The 22,391-nt window shown below is 45.5% G+C and overlaps 1 protein-coding gene and 1 pseudogene across 1 annotated transcript; one reads left to right on the top strand and one right to left on the bottom strand.

Moving 5' to 3' along the window:
• LOC134732828 (olfactory receptor 9S13-like) overlaps window positions 1-22,029 on the bottom strand; it is a 78,412-nt pseudogene extending 56,383 nt beyond the window's left edge.
• On the top strand, window positions 7,004-7,945 carry OR10P1 (olfactory receptor family 10 subfamily P member 1). The gene has a single exon (XM_055249586.1). It carries the CDS (start codon window positions 7,004-7,006, stop codon window positions 7,943-7,945), a length of 942 nt encoding a protein of 313 aa, XP_055105561.1.
• Window positions 22,030-22,391: the final 362 nt, after the last annotated feature.

The following is a 22,391-nucleotide window of genomic DNA, read 5'->3' as shown; positions in this document are numbered from 1 at the left end:
TGGGAAAACACCAGGTCAATCGGGAGGCAGAGGGAGCAAGGGGTAAATGTGGGCAGGAGCCTTTCTTGTGGTTTTCATGGAAGAAATGTGCAAGACAGGGGAAGCTGGCTAAACAGGCTGAGAATTGACTGGTTTGAGTAATTTCAGTGGGCTCTGGGGTATAGGGCTGTCTCTAGGTGTCTACCTGACCCTGGGTGATTAGGACTGAGGAATATTGCCCCAAAGTGTTAAAGCCCAATAAAGGAGGCAGTTGAGGGTATGGACCCTGGATAGGTTGGTTTGCACACAAAAGGCACTCTTGGCAGGATTTTATCTAGGAATTAGCTGACTGTGGGAGGGGCAGTCTCTCCAAGGTCAGTAAGGGCCCAGATGTCAAAACATCAGAATAAAAAGACAGGCTAAAGTGGGGTGTGGTGGTGCACACCTGTAGTCCCAGATACTTGGAAGGCTGAAGTGGGAGAATTGCTTGAGCCCAAGAGTTGGAGTCCTGCCTTAGCAACATAGCAAGACCCCATCTCAAAAAAAAACACAAAGAAAGGAAAGAACAGGCTTAAGACAAGGGATCAATTTATTAGGGTCTTGTAAATCAGTGAAAGGAGTTTGTATTTTATGCTCCCTATAATGAAAAGCTATGAGCTGTTCAAGGAAGGCAATGGCCAGGTGTGGTGGCTCATGCCTGTAATCTCAGCACTTTGGGAGGCCGAGGCAGGAGGATCACTTGAGGTCAGGAGTTCGAGACCAGCCTGGCCAACATGGTGAAACACCATTGCTACTAAAAATACAAAAATTAGCCTGGCGTGGTGGTGCACGCCTGTAATCTCAGCTACTGGAGAGGCTGAGGCAGAAGAATTGCTTGAACCCGGGAGGCGGAGGTTGCAGTGAGCCGAGATTGCACCACTGCACTCTAGCCTCAGCAACAGAGGGAGACTCTGACTCAAAAAATAAAATTAAAATTAAAATTAAAATTAAAGGAAAAGAATGATATTGTCTGACTTACACTTGGAGATAATCTCACCAGCTGAGTGAGAGGTAGAGGGTAGGAAAGGCCCAGTGAAAAACAACTTACTGTGCCCAGGTTTTAGCAGCAAATGTGGTAAGAGAGGGTTGCTTGCGATTAACTTTTTGAGGTAGAACTGTGCTGAGAAAAATTAAGTGTGGGATGTTAAAAAAGAAATATTAATAAAATGGACAGCTGGATTTTTGGCCTGAGCAACGGGATGGCAACAGGTCTCTTAATGCACTGGGGAAGCTCAGGAGAGGAACAAGAGCTCTATTTGGGACATGGTAAGTTTGGGGTGACTCTAAAACACCTAAGGGGAGATATTCAGTTGTGTCGATAAGGAAAGGCCAGGGACAAAGAAATATGTTTGAAAGTCACAGAAGTTAAAGGAAGTGTTTCAGGAAGGGGAGGGGACCAAATGTGTTAAAGACTGCTAAGAGATTAAGATAAGGACTGAAAATTAACCATTGGATTTGGCAACATGGAAGTTGTTGGTTATCTTGATAAGAGAAAATTCTGGAGTGGTAGGGACAATTGGAGAAAATGGGAGATAAAAAGTGGAGACAGCAAGTGTAAACTAGAGGACATCAGGGATTTAGGCGAAGACCCAGGTTATCTCTGGTAACACCTCTGTTCTATCCCCAAATGTTACCACCCTCCATCATCCACCACACCGTTTCTATGCTGAAAATATTCAGAAGGCTGAACTCTCTGTTTAAGTGCCCCACTCAGCACATCTGCAATGACATAAGAGATCAGGGATTGATGGAAACCCAGCTTTCCCTCCTGTAAGCCCCTGGATAAGCATACAGGCAGTGTCCTCACTGGAACACTTTCTTTCAAAAAAGCAAACCAAGCATCGAGATCAAGGAGATCACTGGCATAGCCTGTAGAATTCTCCAGGAGCATCTACATTTAACAGGAAGCTGAGATTTCACTCACGGGAGTTAATTCCCAGGATGAGATTCTAGACATGAGGGACAGAGCCCTCAAACCTCATGCCATCTGTGACCAAAGAGACCCTTCATGAGTGGGGAGGCAATAGTTATCCCAGAGAAAAAAGGTGTCAGGAGGTTGGCCAAGGGCAATGAGCTTAAGGAGAGGAGGAGAACACAGCAGGCACTGGGGATCCAGACAGAATTATCTGGCCCATGACACTCTCTCAGCTCAGGGTTACCCAGGGAAAACCCAAGGGTCAGGGGTTCCCAAATCTCCAGCAGGGTGGAGGCACAATGCCAGCTGGAGAATGACTCTGGGCACCACAGAGGCTGAGGCTTCTAGGGAGGAGAGAGGGCAACAGCAGAGCCTCGCCTGTGCCCAACAGCCCCCTTCCCTGGCGGGATGATCATTTCACCTCCTTGGGTAAGTGCTCCACACGGTGCCAGGCAGCCTTGTGCCTTTCTCTGATATATCTAGACCCTGCAAAAACAGGAAGAGAAGAAGAACAGTGGGCAGATCAGGGCCCATTCAGGGCCTTAGGACCTCTTGCTGTGTGTTGGGAGTCAGTATCTGTCCCTGGGCGTGGGAGAAAAAAGTCCACAGACGGTTCCCAAATCTCTACTATTGCATTTGCAGAGCTGTGATTCAGATGTCATTAAGCTGGCTGGACAGGGAGAAGGGCTGGGAAGGAGACAGAGAATGCTGGACAATTTCTGCCAGATAAAATTGCACATAACAGAACAAGGCAAGTGTGTATATACGCAGACTGTGCAAACGTTTTATGTATGGTGTGAGTAGGTATGCTGTGGGGGATGTGTAGCATGTTACAAGTGTGGTGATCATGTGATAGGCATGTCTGTGGTGTGTCTAATAGGATGGGGTGTGTGGGGTGAAGTGATGGAGTGAGGCAGTGAATAGTGTGTACAGGCTTGTGGGTTTGCTTGCAGTGTGTAAATCAGCTGGGCATCACAGCCTCGATAGCCTTGATACTGTCTATGGTCAGCATCTCTTAGGCTCCTGTTAATGGGTCCCATTCCAGAGCCCACAGACGGCTGCCTGCATCCTCCTTTGCTGCCCCACAGCCTCCCCAACACACACACACACACACACACACACACACGCACACCATGTGCAGCTCCCATTAATACTTTAGACAAAACAAAAAATCTGAAAGAACAAAAGCTAGTTTATTGCCTGGCTGTGCTCCACCAGACCTCTCTGACCCAATAAAGGTTGTCCTTCCCCCATTTCCCCCATTTCCCGCATCCCCCATTAGGCTCCAGAATCCCAACTCCCTTGCCCCCAAGATGTCAAAGCTACCCCTCAAGATCTGCTTTCTGTTCCATTCAGCCTTTAACGGCCTCACCTCCTGCATCCAGGGGTCACAGGTAACCAGTCCTGTAACCAGCCAGCCACACCCTGCCAGTCATCCTCTGTCCATCTAGCCAGTTAACCACAGGTTATCTCTTCCCCAATCCACGTGCCCATTTGCTGATCAATTTGCCCATCTGCCTGTCTCTCTAAGGCTTATTGGAGGCATAGGGATGGTTTTATGGTTTTAAAAAGAGCCACAGGAGGGCGAAATGGAGAGTTGCTTAATGGGTATAGAGTTTTCATTTTGCAGGATGAAAAAGTTCTACAGCTCTGTTGAATATACTTAACAATACTGAGACATACACTTAAAATGGTTAAAATAGTAAATTTTATGTTATATGTTTTCACCACAATTAAAAATAGTGTTTTTTAAAAAGAATTTCGTCCCCTCTCTGTGACCCCGCGGGCAGTTACTCTCTGTCTTTCTCAACGATCCTCTGTGGGAGGCTTTGAAAAGGATAGTGATGACTTCAGGGCCAATGTCTCTCTGAAGATTGTCCCAACTGTGTCAGGATGTATGTGAAGAGGAAGGGCGAAATTAACAGAGTCAGAGTGGAAACAGGGAGGGAAGAGCAGAAGATCTAGGAGAAACTTGCCTCTCCAACCTCACGGACGACATCTTAAGGCAAAATCTAATTAGAGGTCTGAGAGTGAAGAAATGCTCACAGTGTGGAAAAGGTGAGGTGAGTATGGAGGGAGGGACAGGCCTGGATGAGGACAGGAAGGGTCAAGGAGTCCAGAAAGGGGCAGGGTGAGAGAGGGCTGAGGGAAAAAAAATAAAAAAACCCTACTGGCACAATGTACACTATTTGGGTGATGGGTGCACTAAAATGCCAGACTTCATCACTATACGATTCATCCATGTAACAAAAACCACTAGTACCCCTAAAGCTATTGAATTTTTTTAAGGGTCCTAGTTTCACTGAGAGATGAAAGGTTGGTATTGCCGCTTATGCGTCCAGCTACAGGAATCCAAAACAATTATAACACAGCGAGACCCATAAAAATGTCCACATGCTTAGCCAATAATATTACTCCTAATTTACCCTAAGGGAATAAGCTAACAGAGCAAACTGAGACACACACAAAAATATTGTTTGCATCATTGTCTACCATAGCAAAAAAAGATGGAACAGCGTAAAGTGCACAAGGATGAGAAGTGTTTGTTAAATGTTAGTGGAGAAATTCAGTCGACTACTACAAGAATTTCTTTTGAAAGATTGTTCAGAATACCATGCAGTCTCATGGCAAAATGCTTACAGCAAACATTAAAAAAGGAAAAGAAGACAAAAGGTATATACGCTATGACTACAAGCATAGAAAATGGGTTTGCAGTGGGACAAAGACTTGAAGGTGATATACAAGAAAAAAAAGAATTTAAGGTGATGGAATAATGGTGGATTTATTCCAAATGTTTCCTAAATATTTTTAATTGAAAAAAACAACATTTTTAAAATTTGAAAACATCAGGATCTATTTCGTGTTTTCTTGGTGGTGTGGACATCTGGAAAGTTTTTTTTTTTCCTTTTTAATCAGCCAGCCCAAAATGTCATGAAGATTTATTGACGAAAGTAGAGAGGACTAATGAACTCAGATACTCCTTCTGTCCAAACTGACTACATGCAAGTTCATCTCCCAAAAGTGTAGGGTGAGGCTATTGGCCTCACAAGACATATAGTAAGTATGTGGTTGATATCTCAGCCTCAAAATTACAAATCTGGTTCTGCTGTTCACTGACTTTGTGATCTTGCATAGGTCGTTTAAACCCTCAGAGCTCTGGTTCTTTATCTGCAATGACAAAATAACAATTGTCCCTAATGTTGTTATAAAGGTCAACTGATATACTGTATAATCCCCAGCACACAGCACTCTCTAAACATAAGCTAGAATAAATGGTTTAAGGCCACAAAAAAAAAATATGTTAAGAGAGCAGAGTGAGGGTGGGATGAAATTTAAGTGCAATGGGTAGAACTTTGAGGCTCTTTCCTAAATATGAAGATGGCTAGACTAACCTCACGGCATGGTTCAATGTGGGTGATCAAAGCTCCGTGAATCTTGGGACCAGAACTTCTGAAAGTCCAGTCCAGTTTCCTGTCTTTGTCTAACTAGCTGCCTAAATTTAGGCAAATCACTTAATTGTTCTATTTATCAGTTCCTCTGTCTTTATAACTGAGATTCGTTCACTCATCTAACAAATGTTTAGCGAACACTCGACGTGGTCCAAGTACTGAGCTTGTATTTCTGGTGATTAACCTCTAAGGCAGTTGATAACTTGGTAGTTAAGATCACAGGCTCTGGGGGTTAGGCAGACCTGGATTTGAACCCAAACTCTGTCACTTACGAAATGTGTGACATTGAGAAAGTTACTTACACTGTCTGAACTTCCTTCTCCTTATGTGTAAAATGGAGAAAATGAAGGTTTCTATGTCATAGTGTAATTAGGAAGATCCAATGATTTAATGAATGTTTAGCCCTTAGCATGGTGCCTGGCAGGAACCAAGCACTTGGGAAACATTAGCAGCTGCTAAAATACGTAACTGCCTCACCACTTCCCCACCATGTCCTGCAGGAGCTACAGTGGAGTAATAAGTGCTAGGACCAAAGGACAAGCAACATGTCATGAAAGCAGAGATAAAAGTGCCTTCCTCAAATACTCAAGGGCTCTCTGGTGCAAGAGGAGTTAAACATTGTATGAAATACTAAGCATTTAGCCAAGACCAATGCAGTAAAGCCTTTTCCTAAAGGCAGAAGAGGCCATAGCTAGAAAGGGCTACCTCAATAGGTGGTGAGTTCCCCATCACTGCAGATGTTCAAACAGACGCTGCACAGCACCCTTCTAAAATGTTGAAGATAAGATCCGAGTACTGTCATATGGAAATATATGTTCCCAAATGTCACTTTTAATCTTGAAATGCCATGGATAATTATTTCTGAGCCTGAGGATCACAGAAAGCTGCCACCGAGATAGCAGAACTTGAGTGAAGGCTTGAAGTATGATGGGATTTTAATATGAAGAATAGAAATAGTCTCTGCAAGGAGACACTATGGTAATGCATGGAGGCCTGACAGAACAGGGTGTGCTGGGACAGAGCAGCTAGTGCAGCTGATCACAGGGGCCCAGATAAGAGGAGAACAGAGAAATCAGGGAAGGTGTCAGAATCCCAATGATACCATTGGGCAGTATTATCACAAATGGTCATATCACTGTGTGACACTCTAAACCCACAGCTCACTATGGTGAACATTAGACACCAATTCGGGACAGTCCCTGGTGCTAACCAGTTTCTTTTGGGCCTCAGCATCCCTCTAGAGAGTACAAAGGGGCCTAGGTCATAGCAGCTGCTCCACCCCTCACTCTCGAGAGAGATCCAAAGATCAGAGCTAGAGTCTCTATATATGAGAGTCAGGCCCCAGACACAGGATGAGAGCACAGGAAACAGTGAGAAAGGCGTCGATTTTGGAGTCAAGAGACCTGGATTCAAGTTCCAGGCCTGCCACTTTCTAGATACTACCTCAGACACATTATTTAATCTCTCTGAGACCCATGCTCATTCAGAGAAAGGCATTAATTCTCTCAATTGATTTTGAGAGGAACTGTGTGGCAAGTGCTTTACCAAATTACAGAAATGTTGATTGTTATTTCTAAATAATTTCTCTTCTTGGCTGTGCCTCAGCTTCTGGCCTGGAGTGATGGCTGGGGAAAACCATACTACACTGCCTGAATTCCTCCTTCTGGGATTCTCTGACTTCAAGGCCCTGCAGGGCCCGCTGTTCTGGGTGGTGCTTCTGGTCTACCTGGTCACCTTGCTGGGTAACTCCCTGATCATCCTCCTCACGCAGGTTAGCCCTACCCTGCACTCCCCCATGTACTTCTTCCTGCGCCAACTCTCAGTGGTGGAGCTCTTCTACACCACTGACATCGTGCCCAGGACCCTGGCCAATCTGGCCTCCCCGCATCCCCAGGCCATCTCTTTCCAGGGCTGTGCAGCCCAGATGTACATCTTCATTGTCCTGGGCATCTCGGAGTGCTGCCTGCTCACAGCCATGGCCTATGACCGATATGTTGCCATCTGCCAGCCCCTACACTATTCCACCCTCTTGAGCCCACGGGCCTGCATGGCCATGGTGGGCACCTCCTGGCTCACAGGCATCATCACGGCCACCACTCATGCCTCCCTCATCTTCTCTCTACCTTTTCCCAGCCACCCGATCATCCCACACTTTCTCTGTGACATCCTGCCAGTGCTGAGGCTGGCAAGTGCTGGGAAGCACAGGAGCGAGATCTCCGTGATGACAGCCACCATAGTCTTCATTATGATCCCCTTCTCTCTGATTGTCACCTCTTACATCCGCATTCTGGGTGCCATCCTAGCGATGGCCTCCACCCAGAGCCGCCGCAAGGTCTTCTCCACCTGCTCCTCCCATCTGCTCGTAGTCTCTCTGTTCTTTGCAACAGCCAGCATCACCTACATCCGGCCGCAGGCAGGCTCCTCTGTTACCACAGACCGCGTCCTCAGTCTCTTCTACACGGTCATTACACCCATGCTCAACCCCATCATCTACACCCTTCGGAACAAGGACGTGAGGAGGGCCCTGCGACACCTCGTGAAGAGGCAGCGCCCCTCGCCCTGAAGGGACTCAGATGTCTGCTCACTCACTCACTGCTCATCCTCCCAGCCTTCAGGGGCTGGATTTAAACCCCACTCTCACAGAAATCATGCGGCACCTCAAAGGAAAAGGCTTCCTGGAAGAAAGTGCTGAAATTAAAACAGAGATAAGTCTACATATTGCCTCTTATTCCACAGTCCACACTCACTATCAGAGCATGGGTTATTAGGTCAAGGTAGAAGGGAAGTGATTGCTGCCCTAGGGAAAGAACATTTATTTAGCATCTTCTAGATTGTTCTGGATCCCCGAGCACAGTGATTGCCATGGCTACACCGGTAGCCAGAGGTCCCTGTCAGTCATGAAAGCAGGTGTCTGTGAACTTGACATCCAACTAAGTGACCCACCCAAAGCCTGTGGAGGAGTTTACCTAGCCCCTCTGTTACATTTTCTTCCACCTGTATCTGAGCTTTCCTCTTCTCAGTGGAACATCTGATCTGCCCTTGGCCTTCAGGAAGAGGGGCATGTGAGGGTTCCAGACATAAAGCTCTCTCCTTCCCAAGATATCAGCACAAAAGGGAAGATGGTCAGATGGTATCAAAAAGGACCAAGTTAAACATCAGGAAAAGCTATCTCCCAGGACAGCCTATACATGTCACCCAGAAACACACTGGGGTGTCCTACTCTGGGTGCTTTTGGGAAAGAGCTGGTCAGGGATTCCAGAAGACCCACCAGCTTCAGAGGCAGGATCCAGAGCTGGAGCTAACCAGGGAGCCAGAAGCAGGACAAGGTGGAAGCAAAGCACTCCCATCCCTCTGTGCTGAGGTGCCACCGGCTGCCCACCTCCCTTGGGCCAGGAACAGAGGTTTCTCCTGCTTTATTCCCTGGAGCCCCCCATAGCTAAAGGGCAGCAGAAGGCTGAAGCAAAAAGACAGGCTGTTCCAGGTCCCCTCTATTCCCTCACCTCTCACACATCATTACCACCTTTGTGTCCTCTAGCCAAGAAATGCCAGAAACTCTGGCTGTCAGTGAGGAGAAACCTCAACATTTCATCAATAACATGAGCTGTTCAGGAAATGATAGGAACCCAGTCTTCCCTCTCACCACCCCTGTGATCTTCAAGGAGTCCTTATCCCTCACAGAGACTCTGCTCTTGTGCTAAGGAGTATTCAACCATGGGAATCAGTGTGTTCTTCTGTAGCCCAGCCTCTGCACCCACTTCTTTTTTTTTTTTTTTTTTTTTTTTTTTGACAAAGTTTTGCTCTTGTCGCTCAGGCTGCAGTGCAATGACGCAGTCTTGGCTCACTGCAACCTCCACCACCTCCCAGGTTCAAGCGATTCTCCTGCCTTAGCTTCCCAAGTAGCTGAGATTACAGGCACGCCCGGCTAATTCTGTATTTTTAGTAGAGATGGGGTTTTACCATGTTGGCCAGGCTGGTCTCGAACTCCTGACCTCAGATGATCCAGGCAAAATAAGTCTCATGAAGTTGATCTCATTTCTAGAAGTAGAGAGTAGAATAGTGGTTACCAGAGCCTGGAGAAGGAAGTGGGGAAGGGGACATAGAGAGAGATTGGTCAGCGGATACAAAGGTACATTTAGAAGGAATAAGTTCTAGTGTTCAATGGCACCATAGGGTGACTTTGGGTAACAACATTGTATTGTAGATTTCAAAATAGCTAGAATGGAGAATTCTGAATGTTTTTACCACAAAGAAATGATAAAGGCATAAGGTGATTATAAATTTAGAAAGGAAGATTTCTTTTTTTTTTCTAAGACAGGGTCTCACTTTGTCACCCAGGCTGAAATGCAGTGGTATGATCTCAGCTCATTGCAACCTCAGCCTCCCTGGTTCAAGTGATCCTCCAGCCTCAGCTTCCCAAGTATCTGGGACTATAGGCACATGCTACCACACCAGCTAATTTTGGGGAAGTTTTTGTTTGTTTGTTTTTGTTTTTTTGTAGAAACAGGGCTTTACCATGTGGCCCAGGCTAGTTTCAAACTCCTGAGCTCAAGTGATCCACCCACCTCGGCCTCCCAAAGTGCTGGGATTACAGGCGTGAGCCACCGCCCCCAGGAAGAGGCTTTATTTCTTAAAAACTGTTACAGCATGTAAGGTGGCCATTCTAACAGGCTGGGAAGCATAGTCTCCAGCCAAAGCCCAAATGGCAGGCACTTCGAGGGAGAGGCAGGTGGAACAGGGATTTATGTGCTAAGTAGGTTGGCCAAGTGTACACATTCAGTAGTTTATGGGAGGTACATTCCGTAGGTTATGGGAGGAGCTAGGAATATTCATGAAGGTGGTCCTAACATGTAGGTGCTAAATAAACATGTATGTAGCATATGACCCATGTTCACCTTAGGGTGCAAACTTAACATTTAAATGCATTACATTTTAGGCCCTTACATCAAAAGGTGAAGCAGAGACACAAAAGCATTAAAGTGCACAGCCTCTGTAAACCGGCCAGAACCAGCCCCTGGGCAGTGGTCTTCTTATCAGGAGAAAGTTACTGAAATCAATCATTTGGCCAATCAAAGCTGTAGTTATGGCTTGTGGAGCAGGGGAGTCAGTCAGTAAGTGTCTGGTGGTGGAGGAGCTACAACTGTTTTACTATTGCTTATCTCAAGGCCAGAGCTTGTTTAGCTGCTGGAGAAAAAAGAAAACCTTGTGGCAGTTAGAATATAGTTTATTCTTTAAGTATAGGAATGTGTGACTTAATCTCTGCCTGGCATGGCCTTAAGTCCTGTTCATAATTTGGTATCTTATTGCCACAAAGAGTCTATTCTGTCAATCTCATGATCTCTATTTTAACATTAGTGCTAGCCAATTGTTGTGTTTAAACCATAGAAGAGAGGAGGTATAATAAAGTGTGTCTGACCTTCCATTCCATCACGGCTGAGGACTCAGTTTTTAAGGTTTCTCATTGGGTGGGGGGCTTGGGATTTCATCTTTAGTTTACAGTATGCTAAATATCTTGATTTACTTATTACACAAATGTATACATGTATTGAAACATCACACTGTACCCCACAAATATGTACAATTATTATGTGTCAATTAAAATAATAGGCCAGGTTCAGTGGCTCATGCCTGTAATCCCAGCACATTGGAAGGCCAATGCAGGAGGATTGCTTAAGACTGAGAGTTTGAAATCAGCCTGGCCAACATAGTGAGACCCTGTCTCTATTTAGGTTTTTTTAATTAAAATAATAAAACAAAATAAACGTCATGCTCCCTGCATTCACCACTATCTCCCAGTTACGGACAGAGGATCTGTACAAATTACAGGTCACTCCAAGCAGGGGCTCACCATTTGAAGGGAAAAGAGTACATGTGGCCAAAGGCAAGCCAGCCTGAAAGAAAAACCAAAGAAGGCAAAAATGTTCTCTACAGTACCATGAGTAACTAAGGTCACTCCTCCACCTATGAAGAAGCAAGTCAGGGGCAAGAGAGGACGGCAGGAAGTGTTTCTACCCTTGTTTCCTTCTGGGAGTGGAATAAAAAATCCCTTCACCTTGTGGAAAGCCTAAGGATCAGGGTAATTACTAGTGCTCCCACCTCCACTGAGTACAGACCATAAGGATGTTGGCCACTTGAAAACTTGGGAGCTCATCTTCAGTGACAAGATCAGGTCTGAGTTTTTAAAAGATCATTCTAGCTGTGGTATGGAGAACAGGTAACAGAGGCACCAAAAAGAGACACAGAGACCACAAACCAGTCCATCAGTCAGGGCACTTAGTTGCAAACAACAGATTCCACTCTGATCATCTTAAGCAGAAACTAATGATTCAAAGAAGATTTCACAGTGCACAGCGTCTCCAAGGGGACCAGGTTCCCCAGCCACGTGGCCAGGGTGACACTCAGCACCCACAAGGGCAGCTCCAGTGTCAACTCCACGGCACTGGCAGCACAGTTCACACAGCATTGCCCAGTGACTACAGCTGGCTCTTGAGACGACACACCTGGGCTCTGCCAGATGCCTTCCCTACAAGCTCGTTAGATGGTGAATTCTGCATCCTCCTCTGTAGAATCAGGAAAAGCAATTTACATTGGGGAATGAAGACCAGTGAGGCAAAAAACATCCCAAACATTGAAAGGGTGTTCCAAAGGCACTGGACAGACAGAAAAAAAGACAAATGTCCCCCAGAGATGCCACTGCTGCAACCAGGATCCAGGTGGCCAAGACACTCTGTACTGAAAAGATACAGAGATATGGTGCAGTGATCTGGAGCAGGCAGAACTTGAGATGATTAGAATCTGAACAGGAAGCATGGAAAGACAGTCAAACCAGAATGAATAGTAATAAGAAGAGGTAACATCACATACATGCTATGTACCAAAGACTATACTAACCTCTTAACCTGGAACTGTCTTATTTAATCCCCATAAAAACTCTACGAGGTACAGATCCCAATTTTATGGGACCTAAAGCTCATACAATTTAGGACTGCTCTATTTAATAAAAAGAACCTACAAGTACAAATATTCAATTAACTAGAAATATTTATTTAAAATAAAAACAGAAATTACCAAACTTAGAAATTGTTTTAAACTGGTAAATGCCAGAAACATCAAGCAATTCAGAAAAAAAAAGATAAAATGTTTGTATTAACTGTCTATCTCAGTAATTCCTTATTTCTCATGGTTTTTGATGCATACTATTTGGTTACCTTTTCATATGACAATTATTTTTGTCTTTTGTCTTTTGAAGTTTTTTTTTTTTGAGACAGGGTCTTACTGTCATCCAGGCTGGAGTGCAGTGGCATGATCACGCCTCACTGTAGCCTTGACCTCCCAGGCTCAAGCAGTCCTCCCACCACAGCCTCCTGAATAGCTGGGACCAGGGGTGTGTGTCACTGCACCCAGCTAATTTTTTTTTTTTTGGTAGAGACAGAGTCTCGCTATGTTGCCCAGGCTGCTAACTCTTGGGCTCAAGTGATCCTTCCTCCTCAGCCTTCCAAAATGCTGGGATTACAGGCATGAGCCACCACACCTGGCCCAACAATGATTTTGTAAGACAAGTTCTACAGGGAGATTAGAAAGATGATTGGTCCTTCCCCTAGGATAATTGACTGAAATGTATTTGTTCTTTTATTTATAGTGTAGGGGCAAAAACTTTTTCAACTTCACCACTCATTATTGGTAATTTTATGTAAATTTTTAGAATGGTTGTCAAATTTGGTCAAACCACTATCAACTTTCTGTTATATATTAGTTGTGGTATTTCACAATATTCAAGTTTTCCTGTGCAGTGACTTATCTTAAACAGTCTTTGCACTGACCCCACTCATTAACCAGTTTGTCTTCAAAGTTATCATTATAGTAGCATATTAAAATTTATGTTACCTTCTTTGATGTCAGTATTACATGTCGAATCTGCAAGAAATCTAATTCTTTTCCCAATGTCTTTATATGACTCACTCCTCTTCATCAATTGGATGATGTTCAAGTTTTCTAAGGCTGCATAACAAGCCACCCCAAATCTAGTGGCATAAAACAACAATCACCTTTTTTTTTTTTTTGGTGAGACAGAGTCTCGCTCTGTTGCCCAGGCTGGAATGCAGTGGCACGATCTCGGTTCACTGCAAGCTCCACCTCCCGGGTTCAAGCTGTTCTCCTGCCTCAGCCTCTGGAGTAGCTGGAACTACAGGTGCCCGCCACCACACCCAGCTAATTTTTTTTCTTTTTTTGTATTTTTAGTAGAGACAGGTTTTCACCATGTTAGCCAGGATGGTCTCGATCTCCTGACCCCGTGATCCGCCCGCCTCGGCCTCCCAAAGTGCTGGGCTTACAGGCGTGTGCCACCGTGCCCAGCCCAATCACTTTTTATTATGCTCACAATTTCTGCAGAACAGAAATTTAGACAGGGCACAACAAGGAGGCTTGTGTCTGCTCCATAACGTCTGAATGCTCAGCTGGGAAGACTCAATAGATACATGTGACTGGAATAGCTAAAAGCAGCAGCATCTAAAGGTTCCTTCCTTCGAATATCTGGTGCTGCACTTTGTCCCGCAACGCTGAGTAGCATAGCACAGTGTGGGGAAGAAGTATTCCTGGATGTCATTCATACATCAGAACAGCTACTAATAACTTAACTATACCCAAAAGTGACTGTGAACTACACAAACATATCCCACCAAACTCAATCTATATCGAACTCAACTTTGCCTTAGATCCAAAAATATCCATGGTTACTTCAACACCCCCCAGCACAAGAGGAAATGTGACAGAGAGGAAGCAAGAGTGAAAAAGACAGACATTACAACAGCCTGCAGTTAACACATCACTTCTGCAATTTATATAAGGACATTTGACCACAGGAACACAATTGCTAAGGCTCTTTCCATACCTTTATGAGGAACCCATACAAATGAAAAGCCCCAAAAGCTTAAGCTTGACAGTAGGTCCATCTGTAGGTCGACTCTACTGCTATGCCAATTTCAACCAGTTGAGGAAACCAAGGCACAGAGACATTAAACAACTTTCCCTAGTAACACAGCTAGGAAATAACAGACTTGAGTTTCCAACTCTAGAGCCCATGCTTTCAATTCTCCCTCCGAAAACGTGAGTTTAGAGAAAGTAGAAAGATGAGGGCAGCCAAGGAGCTAAGGAGCATAAACAGAGGGGCAGGGGTGAGAAAAGGAGATCAGTGACACACGGTGTGGGGGGCAGGGACAGGGGAGCCTCCTCTGCTGGAAGCCACTTCGTCTCACCTGGACTTGGTATGCAAATCTTGAGAAAGAAAATGCATTTTTTCCCATCTCATAAGCAGAGAAGATTCCAGAAGCCACTTGCTGTCGCCCGGCAGAGCACAAGGTCACCCTTCTTGTCCTGCCTCAGGGTTACATCGGTTTTCTCACTCTGCGCCACCAAATCCACAGGCACCTTCATCAGGTCACTACCCCGTAGAGCACCACACTGGTCCATTCTATTGACAAAACTATGCTGACAGCATCTAGAGAGAGGAAAATGGCAGGTACCCTTGATGTACATTTATACCTAGGAGATAAATTTAGGGGCCTGGCCCCTCTGTGAAGGTTTTCTGGGGATATCAAGGTATCTCCTCAAATGTTACGGACAAGCTGCCTCACCTTTTGCTCCCTACATAAGAAAAGACCTTTTGTAGTTATCTGGATTTGGGAAGTGACATATAGTCCTTTTGGGTCGGCTGCTTCAACCCACTTATCGGATGTCTTAAAAGCCAGAGGAAGCAAATGCTCTCCCAGTGGCCCACGCTGCAGTTCTGCCACTGGGCCTCCCAACTGCCCAGCAGACCGTAAGAGGCTCAGTGTCAGTGGCATTGGAGCCTGTGGTAAATCCAAGAGGTGAATCACAGATTTGGGAGCCAAACCTTGCCCTTCGGGGCAAACAATCAAGATCCTTTTGTGAAACTGCTCTTGGGCTGCTTGTAGGCAACAGTACACACTGAACAGCTGACCACTGGACACCAGGTGACTATGGAACAGTATTGCACACCATGAATTGGGTATAATTTGACCCACTCACCCTAAAGTTAGGTATCCCCAATAGCACTTAATAGACAAGTGAAACTGGTAAAATCAGATGGGGCCCAAGCACATCCTGAAAACAAAAGGAGGTTGCATCTACCTCATTCTCCAGCAAATCAATCTTTTTGGGGGGTATGAGGATGTGGGAGCAGGAGCTTGCTCTGTCACCCAGGCTGGAGTGCAGTGGTAAAATCAAGACTCACTGCAGCTTCGAACTCCTGGGCTCAAGTGAGCCTTCCGCCTCAGCCACCCAAATAGCTAGGACCACAGGCACAGGCCGTGACATCCAACTAATTTTTTATTTTTATTTTTGTAAAGATGAGGCCTCGCTATGTTACTCAGGCTGGTCTTGCACTCCTAGCCTCAAGTGATCCTCCCACCTTGGCCTTCCAAATTGCTAGGATTACAGGTGTGGACCACTGAGCTTGTACCCAATGGTACAGCTTGGACCACTGAGCTTGGCCTACAAATAGAAAGGTCATAATGGCAGGAAAGGAGGCCATCCATGAACTTAACAACAGGGTCTTCCCCTCAAGCTCTAAGTGGATAGAGCTTGTGGGGGACAAAGCTCTATCCACTTCTACAGAAGCCATTAGGCCCAAATTTGTGGATTCCCTAAACTCTGACAGCCGAGACACAGGCCTGTGATCTTAGCTAGTCCTCGCAGATGCAACTGCCTAAGACTTTGAATCAGGTGCAAGTGATTCAAAGAAGTAAAGCTTACAATTCATTTTGGTGATGACCGCAGTGGCATCCAGGGCCCACCAGCAGCAGCCTCAGCACCAGCACGGTGCCAGAGGAGTCACCGGCAACAGTGCCGGCAGTGCCTGCAGCATCCTAGCCAACCACCCCTGCACTATGACCTGGCCTGTGGTTCTGGCCTCTCAGCTTCTTTTGGTACCGGATCATTGCCTAAGCCTGGTTTTCCAAGATTCCTCTCAACTCCTTGAGCTACCAGAGTCAGGTTTTCTCTAACCCAGAATTGTTCACCTGCTTCTTTCCTCCTCTTCCATGGCCCCTAAGGCCCATCTGATCCTTTCTGAGTTATCCCCCTCATAGCTCACACCACGATTTCCTCTTTTCCAAAAACTCTCTTCCCCAAATCCCACACAGACTTCTCCCCTACCTCTCTTCAGCGTAACACATTTTAGACTTTCCAGCAACTTTAAGGGGATTTTTTTTAACAAAGTCTCAAACTTTTAAGACATCTAAAAACTGCTCTGAAAGTCACCATCAAAGTTCATAAGAAGGCAAATGATAGTAGTAGCAATTATAGCATAATCGAAATAGATTAGTGAACACTATTATCTACATGCACTGTGCTAAGCAGCTTTCATATATTCATTTATTTATCAACTCAGCAAATATTTCCTGAATATCTACTATGTGCCAGGCACTAGGGATACACTGGTAAACAAGACAGGCACTTTCTTCCCTTCCCTCTTTATGGGACATCTCATTTTAATGAAAGGAGAGAAGCCACAAACAAACAAGTTAATTTATATGTCAAGTGATGATGTGGTATAGAATGGCTGAGGAAGGCTACGTTTAATCCTCACAACAACCCTGTGATACATAGAAACTGTTATTGTCATGACTTTACAGGTGCAGAATTTAAGGCACAAGGATGTAAAGAAAACTCCCACTATTTCAGATGGTAAGTGATGATCAGGATTTGATCTTGGACCTGCCTAACACCAGAGCCAAGCTCCAAACCACCGTGTCATAGTGCTGTCTACAACCCAGCCTTCTAGTCAACCTTCCTTAGCCAGCTCCTTATCCTCTACTCCTAGGCTTTCCACTAAAAGAAAGAACTCTATTCTCTTCTTTGATGTTCCCTATTCCCAAGAACAGACATGGGCTTTTTGCTCCCTAACTATTCATAGTGTACTTCCAGTCCAAATATGCCCCACCCAGTCCTTGGTAAATTGAGGAAAAGTGAGTTTGTATCTTTATTGGATCCTTTCTCCATGATAAGAATATTAAGTATCTATACCTTCCCCATTCTTCTCTTCCCTGCACCATCTCCCAACTCATTCTTGACTCTTAGTCCATTTCCCTACCCTGAAAATTGTGGGAAAAGGGGGAAAAGACACTTGATTGGACTGTAAAGCAATAAAAATTTCTGTGGAGAGAAATTTGGCAAAATGTTTCAAATGCTCTAAAACTATGCATACATACATTTTGACCCGGCAATTCACTTTCTAGAAGTTTGTGCTAAGAAAAACATAAAATAATATATAAAGATATAAGTGCAACAATATCCATTTCAGTAATATTTACAAGAAAAAAATGTTAAATTCCAGTGATGGAATATTGTTTAAAATTGTGTAGATCTGGCGGGCGCATTGGCTCACGCCTGTAATCCCAGCACTTTGGGAGGCCGAGGCGGGTGGATCACCTGAGGTCGGTAGTTAGAGGCCAGCCTGACCAACGTGGAGAAATCTCGTCTCTACTAAAAATACAAAATTAGCTGAGCATGGTGGCGCATGCCTATAATCCCAGCTACTCAGGAAGGCTGAGGCAGGAGAATCACTTGAACCCAGGAGGCAGAGGTTGCAGCGAGCCAAGATCGCACCACTGCACTCCAGCCTGAGCAACAACAGCAAAAAATCTCCGTTTCAAAAAAAAAAAAATTGTACATCCACATAGTAGGATGCTGTATGGATATTAAAATCATGCTTTAGAAGTCTGCTGATGTAGAACAATGTTACAATATAGTTTAATAAGGTAGAAAATAACTGTTATAGGACAATTTAGACCATATAATCCCATTTTTAGTATATATATATATATATATATAGAGAGAGAGAGAGAGAGAGAGACTGCAATAATTTCCCAAGGATATTATTAACACCAAAGTGTTAATATTTTGTTTTCTTCTGGATGAAGAATTCTCTGCAATTAACATTGTGACATTTGTAAATTGAAAATCAATGTTTTTTCAATTATAAAAATGAGGCATTTATTAAGAGAGTGACCTGAAAACTATGATTTTCCTGATTTTCTTTTTTTTTAACTTTTAAGTTTAGGGGTACACGTGCAGATTTGTTACATAGGTAAACTTGTGTCATAAGGGTTTGTTGTACAGACTATTTTGTCACCCAGGTATTAAGACTAGCACCCATTAGTTATTTTTCCTGATCCTCTCCCTCCTCCCAACCTCCTCCCTCTGAAAGGCCACAGTGTGTGTTGCTCCCCTCTATGTGCCCATGTGTCCTCATCATTTAGCTCCCACTTATAAGTGAGAAGCTGTGGTATTTGGTTTTCTGTTCTTGTGTTAGTTTGCTAAGGATAATGGCCTCCAGTTCCATCTTTGTTCCTGCAAAGGACATGACCTTGTTCTTTTTAATGGCTGCATAGTATCCCATGGTGTATATGATGGTTAATACTGAGTATCAACTTGATTGAAGGATGCAAAGTATTGATCCTGGGTGTGCTGTAAGGGTGTTGCCAAAGGAGATTAACATTTGAGTCAGTGGCCTGGGAAAGGCAGACCCACCCTTAATCTGGGTGGGCACCATCTAATCAGTTGGCAGTGCAGCCAGAATATAAAGCAGGCAGAAGAATGTGAAAAGACGAGACTGGCCTAGCCTCTCAGTCCACATCTTTCTCCTGTGCTGGATGCTTCCTGCCCTTGAACATCTGTTCTTCCGTTTTGGGATTCAGACTGGCTCTCCTTGTTCCTCAGCTTGCTGATGGCCTATTGTGGAACCTTGTGATATATATATATAGATAGATAGATAGATTATATATATACACACACATATATATTCTATTAGTTCTGTCCCTCTAGAGAATCCTGACTAATACAGTGTATATGGATCACATTTTCTTTATCGAGTCTACCATTGATGAGCATTTAGGTTGATTCCTTGTGTTTGCAATTGTGAATAGTGCTGCAATGAACATACGCGTGTACGTATCTTTAAAATAGAACGATTTCTGTTCCTTTGGGTGTATACCCAGTAATGGGATTGTGAGTCAAGTGGTAGTTCTGCTTTTAGGTCTTTGAGGAATTGTCACACTGTCTTCCACAATGGATGGACTAATTTACACTCCCACTAGCAGTATATAAGTGTTCCTTTTTCTCCACAACCTCATTAGCATCTGTTTTGTTTTTGTTTTTTGCTTTTTAGTAATAGCCATTCTGACTGGTGTGAGGTGGTATCTCATTGTGGTTTTGATTTGCATTTCCCTAATGATCAGTGATGTTAAGCTTTTTTTCATAAGCTTGTTGACTGCATGTACAGCTTCTTTTGAAAAGTGTCTATTCATGTCTTTTGTCCATTTTTTAGTTGGATTGTTTGGTTTTTTTCCTTATAAATTTAAGTTCTTTTTTTTTTTTGAGACTGAGTCTCACTCTGTTGCCCAGGCTGGAGTTCAGTGGCGCGATCTCAGCTCACTGCAAGCTCCACCTCCCGGGTTCTCACCATTCTCCTGCCTCAGCCTCCCGAAGTTCTTTATGTATGTTGGATATTAGACCTTTGTCAGATGCATAGTTTGCAAAAATTAAGAAAATCAGTGTTATTTTAAAGGTCCTCATGTACTGTGCCTTGAGAGTGATTTCCCCACTTGTGCTGCTCCCTTCTGTGGCTTATTGCTATAGGAGAGTTTATTCACAAGCAAGAACTGACTTCTCAAAAAAAGTAAAATGATGCTGGATCTCTCTGGCAGTAAATTAAAATTCCTAGCATCGTGGACAATTTGCAAGAAACAAAAGTGTCATTTGGGATTCAGACTGGCTCTCCTTGCTCCTCAGCTTGCTGTGGGAGAGGCCACAGGAACAGCCCACCTCTCCTTCCCGCTCAGAAAACCCCTCTGAACAGGAAGAAGATTAGCCAGGGGAGTCTAACCACATTGGACTTCTGGATCGGAGGCAGGTAAGAGAGATGAATGTGCATTTCCACCCTAGGATCACAGGAAGAAATGAATAGCAAGTCAGCCAGCAGGGGGTGGCAAAAGTTGAGTAGAGAGTACCAACGTCTGAGGGATCCCAGGAGAGAAGTTGTAAGTCAGGAGCGAAGTCACTGCACAGATGCCACCAGACTTAAAGCAGCACCAAGCAAGATGCAGCGCCTGAACTTCCAAAGCAAATCAACTACTCCCTGCCCCTGTTCCTTCCCTGCGGCTTCAGACACCCAGATTGGCCATCACACCTGGAGTAAAGGAGCTCCTGTTGACCAAAGATGACACATGTAAAAGAGAAAGATTTGCAATGAGTAGTCTCTGGGAGAAGGAAAAAGAGCAATGTCTCAGGAAGTATAGGCCCAGGAAGGCACCCTGACCCTCAGCAAAGACCAGGAAATACTAGATCCTCACACAAGATCATCATACCCACCTTACCTCCTCAGCCTCCCTTCAAATGTGTGTTTCCCCAGCTGTGCATCTACAAACAAGGCAGGTCAAGGTCATAGGAACAGGCCCCAGAAGCAGAGCTCTGGGCAGCATGTCCCAGGATCAGGCCTTTGTCTCTAAGAACTCGGGGGATCAAGGTCTCCAAAGGTATCTCCTTATGAACCACCTCACGGCCCCTATGACCTCCTTGTTCTCGGAGTGTAGACAGAAGGGCTGAACACAGGGGTGACAACTGTGTAGAAGAGAGTAAGGCTCTGGTCCGTGTCCTAAAAGAAGCCGACCTGAGGCCTCACATAGGCAATCGTTTCAGTCCCAAAAAAGAGTCTGACCACAAACGGGGGGTGGGGGGCAGGTAGAGCAGGTAGAGAACACTTTGGAAAGCCCCCTGGGATGTCGCAACCCCAAAGATGGTGGCAAGAATACTGGCCAGGCGTGGTGGCTCATACCTGTAATCCAAACACTTTGGGAGGCCGAGGTGGGTAGATCATTTGAGGTCAGAAGTTCAAGACCAGCCTGGCCAACATGGTGAAACCCCGTCTCTCCTAAAAATATAAAAATTAGCCGGGCGTGCTGGCGGGTGCCTGTAACTCCAGCTACTCGGGAGACCGAGGCAGGAGAATCACTTGAACCCGAGAGGTGGAGGTTGCAGTAAGCCGAGATCGTGCCACTGCACTCCAGCCTGGGCAACAAGAGTGAAACTCCATCTTAAATAAAGAAAGAAAGAAATAATACAAGCATAGGAGGCCACGATCCGTGAGAAGGGGCCAGCATAAAGGCCGTCTGACGGTTGAGATTCCCCACCTCACCCCAGAAGTCTCAGCACAGGCCGGAAATCCAGCGGGAAGTAGCGAGTGGTGCTGGCGCCGCAGCAGGGCGAGATGAGGGTGAAGCGCGCGCGGAGGACTAGGGCTCCTCAGGTAGTAGAACGCAGCGCCAGCAGATGGCGTCACAGCGGCGGAGGCCATGGCCGTGCGCAAGCGCATTCGGCAATGCCAGGGAGGGCGAAGAAACCCTGCAGAGGGAAGCCGCCGACCGGTGGGCTAGTGCGGCGGGGAGGGGAATCGGCCTGCATCCGAGGCTCCGCCGCCGCTGTGGCGTGGGAGCTCCCCTAGGGAGAAGTGGCGCAGGAGGAAGTGGGTGGGCCAGCGCAGGCAGAGGCTGCCAGGGCGAGGACGACGATCAGGGAGTTGCCCAGCAGAGTCACCAGGTGTTTGCGGAGCACTGCCCAAAATAGAAGGCCCCAGACGGAACCAAAACCTGAGAGCACCAACAAAACAAGTTCAGTCATGCTGTGCCATTGCCACCGCCATGTCCCCAAGGCCAGACTGGAGTACGGGGCCAGAAGAGGGCTAGTGCTGCCCCAGGAAGCATCCAGGAAAAGACAAAGGCCGCAGCAGGAAAGCTGTGGGAGAGGCCACAGGAACAGCCCCGCTCTCCTTCCTGCCCAGAAAACCCCTCTGAACAGGAAGAGGATTAGCCAGGCGAGTTGAGGGAAAATGGCAGGACCTTCCTCAAGGCTGGGGACTTAAAGGACACCAGGGTGGTTCTACTCACCCGAGTTCTGGGCTCTAGGAGTGAAGAGCTGGGACCGGCGGGACAGCTGCCTTT

The sequence above is a fragment of the Symphalangus syndactylus genome, chromosome 17 (assembly GCF_028878055.3).
Source record: "Symphalangus syndactylus isolate Jambi chromosome 17, NHGRI_mSymSyn1-v2.1_pri, whole genome shotgun sequence".
In the NCBI taxonomy this organism is placed as follows: domain Eukaryota; kingdom Metazoa; phylum Chordata; class Mammalia; order Primates; family Hylobatidae; genus Symphalangus; species Symphalangus syndactylus.
Note: the sequence above shows the minus strand (reverse complement) of the source record. Positions and strands in the feature narration are given on the sequence as shown.

Excerpts from the sequence above, each read along its gene's own strand:
- OR10P1 (XM_055249586.1), top strand. The coding sequence starts at position 7,004 with ATGGCTGGGGAAAACCATACTACACTGCCTGAATTCCTCCTTCTGGGA.